The sequence below is a fragment of the Anas platyrhynchos genome, chromosome 20 (genome assembly GCF_047663525.1).
Source record: "Anas platyrhynchos isolate ZD024472 breed Pekin duck chromosome 20, IASCAAS_PekinDuck_T2T, whole genome shotgun sequence".
Classification (NCBI taxonomy): Eukaryota; Metazoa; Chordata; class Aves; order Anseriformes; family Anatidae; genus Anas; species Anas platyrhynchos.
The window spans coordinates 11,416,462-11,424,747 of record NC_092606.1 but is presented as its reverse complement, the minus strand read 5'-3'; the positions used below and the strand labels follow the sequence as shown (position 1 = coordinate 11,424,747).

The following is an 8,286-nucleotide window of genomic DNA, read 5'->3' as shown; positions in this document are numbered from 1 at the left end:
CCCCATCTTGCAGATGAAGATGCTCTTTATGATTTTATTCTGTTTTTGCTTAGATGTATCACTTGAGCTAATGCCAATCCTTGTGAGGCCGTGCAGGGGCTAAAACAACAAATCCAAAGAGATATGTAGAAATTCATACAAGCCAGGGTCACTACTGGAATTTTTCAGCAAAAAATTCCTCTCAGCTCTGTCTCCAGCTGTGCCAGCCCCTGGCACATAGACAGGTCTCCCCTCAGATGTGATGCACTCTGATACAGCTCCCAAAGGCCCCACAGGGGTCACCTTGGTGGTGACTTCTGACATCATAGGCATAACCAATAGGGCTTAACCCCTGATGTTGTCAGACCCCAAGCCCATCTTGTATTAAAACATGCATCTTAAAATTTGTGCGCAGCCTAATGATGAGTTTGTAACTGTCTGAGCTGCTGCTGGGGCATGAAAGTGTTTGAGGTGTCTCTCAAACACCTTACCCAAATGCTCAGCCCTCTTTGTTCTTATGTGCTTACTTTGCTCTTTGCAATAGGAGTGATCTCCCACCTGTTTTTCCCAGGCTAGGTCTGTGCTGCCATGCTAAAAGGTGGCAGCATGGCTCGGAGGATGAGCATCGATGAGTTGGAAGACCAGCTCCTCTGTCCCATCTGCTTGGAGGTCTTCAAGGAGCCCTTGATGCTGCAGTGCGGGCATTCTTACTGCAAGTCGTGTGTGGTGTCACTGTCTGGAGAGCTGGACGGGCAGTTCCTGTGCCCCGTGTGCCGCCAAACCGTGGACTGCAGCGCCTCGCCACCCAACGTCACACTGGCCCGTGTCATTGAGGCACTGCAGAGCCGAGGCGAGGCAGAGCCCGCCCCAGAGTCCTGCCCAACACACCACAACCCCCTCAGCCTCTTCTGCGAGACTGACCAAGAGGTGATCTGTGGGCTGTGCGGCACCATCGGGAACCACCGCCAGCACAAGATCACCCCCATCTCTACCACATACTGCCGGATGAAGGTTGGCAGGCAGGGACTCCCCAGGCTGGGGGTTAGGGTGTCTGTAGCAGTCCCAGCCCCAAGCACAGCAGTACTAGCTGGGCAAGCGTCCCCTTTCCTTGAAGGGACAGGCTGGAAATGAGGCCAGTGTGGGCAGCATGGTCCCATAGTACAGGCAGATGTGGGGCAGGGAACCTTGGCTGGGGGTCAGCTGTTTCTCAGGTCAAGCATGTCCCTGGCTGAGGGGGCAACATGGTTTTGGTGGCTAGAGCACGGTGGGGAGAGCTGAGGGTGAGGTAGTGCCAAAGGGACCTTTCAAGATTGCTTTCAAATACTATCAAATGGAGTCTGGAGATAAGGGCTGAGGCGAGGTGCCACAGGAGAGCAAGGAGGCAGGGAAACAGGAGCCCCAGCCAGGCAGAGTAAATAGCTGGCATCCCCTACCCAACATCACATGAAAGCCCAAGGAATGGAAAAGCACGGGACCACTGTTCCCCTCAGCTCCTGACACTGGGGTGATAAGAGTGGGAGGCACCAGAAAAAAACACCCTGCCTGAGTCAGACTCTGGGCACTGGTGCCAACAGGGTGTCACCAGTGCAGAGCTGCAATGGGTGCAAGGTATGGAGGGGCAGGAACGGGAGCAGAGATGTGGTGCTCCTGGCAAGAGTACTTGGCATGCTCTGAGTGTTCTCCTGCCTCTGGCAACCCCAAATCCTGTAGATCCAAGTGATCAGCAGGATGTGCAGGACCCCAGAAAGCTTGGAAGAGCATGGCTTTTCAGGGCCACAGCTTCTTGGGGGGCTGGCAAGCACAGGAGGACAGCCTTTGATCAAGTAGGCTGGCAGAGAGGACCGTCCTAGAGAGAGTTACTGTTGTTTTAGGAGGAGCTGTCTATGCTGCTAACCGATGTCCACCAGTACAAGAGGAACCTGGATGAACACTTCAGCAAGCTCATCAACAACAAAAGCCGCATTGCAGTGAGTGCCACATGCCAAGGGAGCCTGCTTTGCGTAGTCCCTTATGTCCTGCACAACTCTTGGAGCAACCTCTACTCCTGGGTCTCCTCAGTTCACCTCCTCTTTTCCTCTCCCTCTCTTCTCCCTTCCCTGGGGCAGCAGACAGGGCTTATCATTCACCCCGTTCCCTGAGATTGCTGTTCTCCATGAAACTTGGGGATTAAACATAGCCCTGTTTTGGGAAAGGTGACGTAGCCCTCTCTGGTGGCTTTTGTTTTCCAAAGGGGTGATGTAACCTTTACTGAGTGTCCTGGCAGGACAAAGCTTTTTTGACCGAACGTCCTTGGAGATGATAACAGTGAAAAACACCCTACTCAGAGCAGACTTCCCAGTCAGAACACTGATAATTGCACATTGAGTTTATGTTTGGTTTAGATGTGTGTCTGTTTTCCACACAGTAGACATCTCAAAGAGACCTCTTGGTATCCCTTCTGAGGCTTAAGCTTCCCAGTGGGGATCCTCAGAAAGGCTGAACCCAAATTAAACTGGAGCTGCACTTCCCCCACTTAGCCCAGGACACAGGTTGTTCCCTGGCAGCAGAGGGATCTGAAAACTCTCTTCCAAGGTTCTGACGAAGCCAGCTGGGGCATCAGGAACACAAAATCTGGGCGGGGTGTAAGGGAGGGGTGCCATGGTGCTGAGGCCAGCAAGGTGGAAAGACATTTAGCCTCTGTGAAGAGATGCTCTTGATTTGGAACAGAAGTGGAGGGCAGCTTGCTGGGATGCACAGACTTTTCCGCTGGCGCCTCAGAAACCAGAAAGCAGGTGAAGGGAACGTAGTAATGCAGTCCTGCACAGCCACTTGCTGTCTCCCTGCAGAACGAGGCAGATGTCTTCAAGTGGGTGATCCGGAAGGAGTTCCAGGAGCTGCACAGATACATTGATGAGGAGAAGGCCACCTTCCTGGAGAGCGTTGAGGGGAAAGCAGCCCAGCTCATAACCTCCATTGAGTCCCAGGTCAAGCAGACATCAGATGCCCTGCAGAGGCTGAAGGAGATACATAGCTCTCTGGAGATGCTCAGCAATGAAAACCAGCTTGATTTCATCCGTGTGAGTATGCTCACGAGTGTGTGCTTCAGGAAGGTGGTAAGGGTCAGACAGGCTCTCCTGCCTTCGTCTGACTGCTCACAGCCCTGGGCCTTCCCCTGAGCAGTGAGAACCCCCACCAAGCATAGCTAGAATACCAAGAGAAGTGAGATGTCAGTGCCCTTTGTCCAGCCAGGGCCTCCCCAGATGGCAGAGGCCCAGGAGAGGAGAAGCCTGGCCTTTCTGGTGTGGGGCACAGATATGTGGAGGTGTGACCATGCAGATAAGTGCCATTTTGCGAGCCTCCCACCACTGACTCTTTCTTTCTCTTGTGTTTTCCAGAAATACAGCTCCTCCCAGTTCAGGTGAGTGATGGGATGGAACCGGTGGGGACAGCAGCACCTCTGCACTGGGGCTAAAGAGCCCAAGCCAGTGGGCACCTCAGCATTGCTGGGGTAATCTAGCATGGACACACTTCCCTGCTCACTTCCGTGGTCGTTGCTGTCACGATGGAGAGCCACGGCCAGAGCCATGCATGCAGCCCCAGAAGAGGTCAAGAGCAGCTGTGGAGATGCCAGGGGCTCCATCATACATAGTAGAAGGTGAGAAGAGGCCATACACACATCAACTCTGCCATGGCTGCCCATGTCTTTCCAGGTCAGAGCTTCCCAGCCTGCTCCCAGGTGATGGCATCTTTAGCCCCATTTCCTTCAAGCCATGTTTCCACCAAGATGACATCAAGATGACAGTTTGGAAGCGGCTGCACCGCCATGTCCTGCCAGGTACCAACCTCCCCACCTGGCATCACACTGGGAGTCCTGGCTTACTGGCACATGCTGCTGGGACAGGCTGCCCAGCTGGCACCACGCTGGCCTCTGACTTGCTCTCCAGTTGTGTTCTTCTCACCTCCAGGAGAGCTCCTGGAGCAGTGGCTGGCCCAGCATCTCATGCTGGTAGCAGCCTGCTCTTGTGTAACACTTTGTCTGCTTAGAGTTCAGCAGCACCAGCCCCTCTGGCTGTGCCAGCTCTCAGGGCAGAGTCAGCGTCACCTGGAGCCACAGCCCTACCTGCTATTGTGGCTGGAGGCTGACTGCTTTCTTTTCAGCTCCAGAGATGCTGAAACTGGACCCGGTGACAGCACATCCCCTCTTGGAACTCTTCAAGGGTGACACAGTGGTGCAATGTGGACTCTACCAGCGCCGGGATAGCAACCCCAAGCGTTTTGACTCCAGCAGCTGCATCCTCACCTGCAAGGGCTTCTCCTGTGGCCAACACTACTGGGAGGTGATCGTGGGCACCCGCAACCACTGGCGCGTGGGCATCATCAAGGGCACAGTCAGCCGCAAAGGGAAGCTCAGCAAGTCTCCTGAGAACGGCGTGTGGCTCATTGGCCTGAAGGAAGGCAAAGTCTACGAGGCCTTCAGCACCCCGCGGGCCACCCTTCCCCTGACCGCCCGGCCGCAGCGCATCGGCATCTACCTGCACTACGAGAGGGGCGAGCTGACCTTCTACAACGCCGACAGCCCCGACGAGCTCAGCCCCATCTACACCTTCCAGGCGGAGTTCCAGGGCCAGCTCTACCCCATTGTGGACCTGTGCTGGCCCGAGCGGGGGCCCTACTCGCCCCCTATCATCCTGCCCCCCCCCGGCGCCACCCGGCGCCCCCAGGGGCCGTGCCGCCAGCCGCTCCCCGAGGCGCCCGCCGAGCCGTAGCGCGGCCGCCGGGGCGAGCCTCGGACCCCCCCCCGCGGGAGGGCCCCTCCCGGCCCCTCGGGGAGCGCGGCCGCGGCCCCGCTCAATAAACGGCACTGCCCGAGCCGCGCCGCGCCCGCTGCGAGCCGCCCGCCGAGACCGGGCCTGGGGGGCGGGGCCTGAGGGTGAGGGCGGGGCGGGGCGGGGCGACCGAGGCGGGGCCCGGCGCTGGGTGGGGCTTGCGGGAGGGGCGGGGGCCGCGGGGCGGGGGCCGCGGGGCGATGCGAGCGCTCGGGGCGGGGCCGTGAGGGGCGGGGGCGGGGCGAGCCGAGGCGTGCGGCGGAAGTGACGGCGGCGGCGGCGGCGCAGGCAGCGCGTGGGGGCGGCCATGGCGCTGTACGGAGCGGCCGCCGCCGTCCTGAGCGGGCTGGAGCGCGGCGAGGGCGGCCTGAGCGGGCTGGTGTACGGCAGCCGCTTCCCGGTGCGCGGCGGGGCGGGGCGGGGCGGGGCGGGGGGGTCCGGGGGGGCCCGGGGGGCTGCAGCGCCCGTGACCGCGCGGTGCCGCTGCCGCCCCGCAGCACACCCGGCAGCTGTACGCGCTGGTGGCCGAGACCCTGCGCTACTCCCCGGTGCTGGAGGCGCTGCTGGACGGCGCCGCGCTGCTGCGGGCCGAGAGGAGGCTGCCGCTGCCGCTGGCCAAGGTGAGGGGGGCCGTGGGGAGGGGGGGGGGGGCCGGCCGCGGGGCCTCGCGGCGCTGACGGCTGCCCGCAGGTGCTGGTGTACGACCTGCTGTTCGGGAAGGGCCTCAAGTGCGGGGGCCGCTGGAAGGCGCTGGTCCGGCGGCACCGGGCGCGGCTGGAGGCCGAGCTGGCCCGGCTGAAGGTGCGGCGCGGGGTGAGCCGCAACGAGGAGCTGCTGGCGCCCGGCCCGGGAGCCGGCCCCGGAGGTGAGCGGGGCGGGGGCCGGGCTCTCCCCGCGGCGGCGGGGCCGGGTCTGACTCCCCCCTCCCTGTGCTCCCCAGCCCCGTGTGTCCCCCGCTACGTCCGGGTCAACACCCTGAAGACGCGTGTGGACGATGTGGTGGACTTCTTCAAGCGCCAGGGCTACTCCTTCCTGGGCAAGGCAGGCAGGTGAGCGATCCCCTGCCCCAGCCTGTGTGTCGGAGTGGTGCTGGTGGGCGGGCAGCGAGCTCCTGCAGGATGAAGGCTGGTGGGCGATGAAGGGGCGATGCTGCTGCTCACAGTGGCTGGTTCAGGGTCTCTGCTGCCACGTTCCCCATTCCTACCTTCTGCCTCTCTGGGTGCTGCCTGGAGCTGAAGTGGAGAGAGAGGAGGTGTGGGACGAAGGGGTTTCTGTGCCTGGGCTCTGGAGGGTTCTGATTTTGGGCATGGTGGAGCAGGATTGTGCTCAATCTCTTTCCTTGTGGACAGCATGGAAGAGCTGAGGACCCTCTCTGGGAAGAAATTCTTACTGGATCTTCATCTCCCAGAGCTGCTGGTTTTCCCTCCGCAGACTGACTTCCACGACAACCGTCTCTATACATCAGGACACATCATTCTGCAGGATAAGGTCAGAGAGCTGGGGAGCAGGAAGCTGCAGTGCAGAGGTGGGAAAACCACAGGCAGGAGTGGAGGCTGTCTTTTCCCCCTAAGGTCTGGACTTGGGGCTGCTTTGCTGCAGCACTTGAACGAAACAGAAACTCTGAGCACAGCCTGAGTCTGTGGGGTTCCCCCCCAGCTTTGCTTGTTTGCTTGACAAGCAGCTGGGAGGAACATGGCACTCTGGGTTGTGCAGTGCTGTTCCCATGCTGCAGGAAGAGGTTTCTAGCAGCAGAGGTAGGTGCTGTGCAGACTTGGCCCCATGTTCCAGTGGTCACCTCTGAACCCACAGCATCTGACATGACCTCAGGAGGGGCCAAGGGTAGCTCGTGTACAAGGTGCATGCAGCCTGCACCTTTCAGGGTGGCTTTTTCTCCTGCAGGCCAGCTGCCTCCCTGCCTTCCTGCTCAGCCCTGTTGCTAGCTCCCATGTGATTGATGCCTGTGCTGCCCCTGGGAACAAGACCAGCCACCTGGCTGCCATACTGAAGAACAAGGGGTGAGTGCAGGCTGGTGTGTGGCAGGGCCCAGAGGGACTGAGAGTGGCCACAGTTGTGAGAATGTGGCAGGGCTGAGGTGGGAAGAGCTACAGCCTGTAACCTTACCTGCTGACTCAGGCTGACACTCCCTTCTCCCAAGGCAGGCTGGGCATCTGATGATGTTGGGTCATTGGGAATGCCTGAGGGGACGTGGAATCATAGAGGGTCATGCCCCAGCTGCTGACTTGGCACTCTGCCCTGTATACCTATGTGGGAGAGCAGCTTCTCAGCTCTGGCTGCCCTGCAGATAGGTGTTTAGGGCTGCTGGTGGCAGCTGTGGTGAGCATGGCCCTGGGACTGGGCAGGGTGTTCATGCTTCTCTTGGGTGCTGGGTTCTGCTTTCAGACAGATTTTTGCCTTTGATCTGGATGCTAAACGCCTGGCCACCATGAACACCATGCTGACACGAGCCGGTGTCACCAGCTTCAAGCTGGCCCAGCAGGACTTCCTGACAGTTGATCCCCATGACCCTAAGTACAGCAAAGTGACCTACATCCTCCTGGACCCATCATGCAGTGGCTCAGGTAATGTGGGGGCTTGAGCCATCCCATCTGCCAAAGATAGCAGGCTTAAGCTGGGCTTTTGGTGGGTGACTACAGCGCTCTCTGCAGGGATGGTGAACCGGCTGCTGGTGGAGGAAGCTGCCCCAAGTGCAGAGCGGCTGCAGGCACTGGCTGGCTTCCAGCGCAGAGTCTTGAGCCATGCACTGAGCTTCCCGGCGGTCCAGCGCCTGGCCTACTCCACCTGCTCAGTGCACCGGGAAGAGAATGAGGATGTGGTTCAGGCAGTGCTCCAGGAACAGGGCTCAGCCTTCAGGTGTGCTTGTTTTGGGAAGCGATGGGGAAGGACAGAACACAGGAAGCTGGGAGGTTGCTGCCTCAGCAGCTGTTCTGCTGCTTTGGGGTCAGCGCTGTCCCTTGTGCCATGCTGTAGGCTAGTGAACGTGTTCCCATCCTGGCCCTGCCGAGGACTTGCTACCTTCCCTGGGGCAGAATGTTGCCTCCGTGCCTCCCCTGCAGACACACTCACTCAGGGCTTCTTTGTGGCTGTCCTGGAGCGCTGCAGGGACCAGGCTGCTGTCCCCAGGTAAGTGATGCCTTCCTGGTGTGAGGAGGAAGGAGGGAAGGAAGGTGGAAGGGCTGGCTGCCCTGAGTGCTGGAGAAGGCAGGAACCACAGGTCTATCTTTGTTCCTGTCACAGCTCCTTGCCTGCATCAGCTGAGGAAAGTCTGAAACAAGGAGAGGAAATGGAACCAGGAGCAGCTCCTCCCAAGAAGAGGAGACGGAAAAAGCAGCGGGTAAAGACATGAAATAATTTCTTAGGAGCATGCAGTGGCTGGCTGTAGCTGGTGGATGCTGTTCCTCCCGTGCTCTTTTGCACTGCAGCCCTTGTACTGCCTAGACAACAGAAATAAAGCTTTCCACCAGCTGATGGTGTGGTTAACTTC

The 8,286-nt window shown here is 59.4% G+C and overlaps 2 protein-coding genes across 3 annotated transcripts; both read left to right on the top strand.

Annotated features, from left to right (window-relative positions):
• The first annotated feature begins 567 nt into the window (after positions 1-567).
• On the top strand, positions 568-4,876 carry TRIM50 (tripartite motif containing 50). The gene is made up of 6 exons (XM_038165913.2): positions 568-990; positions 1,851-1,946; positions 2,805-3,035; positions 3,354-3,376; positions 3,669-3,793; positions 4,117-4,876. Exons 1-6 carry the CDS (start codon positions 568-570, stop codon positions 4,722-4,724), a joined length of 1,506 nt encoding a protein of 501 aa, XP_038021841.2. The 3' UTR covers positions 4,725-4,876.
• Positions 4,877-5,022: 146 nt separating this feature from the next.
• Positions 5,023-8,270, top strand: NSUN5 (NOP2/Sun RNA methyltransferase 5). 2 transcript variants are annotated; one of them, XM_038165706.2, is made up of 10 exons: positions 5,023-5,184; positions 5,282-5,404; positions 5,475-5,649; positions 5,725-5,833; positions 6,134-6,272; positions 6,684-6,799; positions 7,185-7,363; positions 7,451-7,655; positions 7,773-7,925; positions 8,040-8,270. In XM_038165706.2, the coding sequence occupies exons 1-10, from the start codon at positions 5,092-5,094 to the stop codon at positions 8,146-8,148; spliced, it is 1,401 nt and encodes a 466-aa protein (XP_038021634.2). In that variant the 5' UTR covers positions 5,023-5,091; the 3' UTR covers positions 8,149-8,270. The 2 variants fall into 2 exon arrangements, with proteins under 2 accessions (XP_038021634.2, XP_038021633.2); XM_038165705.2 differs by having other exon boundaries at positions 7,439-7,655.
• The last annotated feature ends 16 nt before the right edge of the window (positions 8,271-8,286 follow it).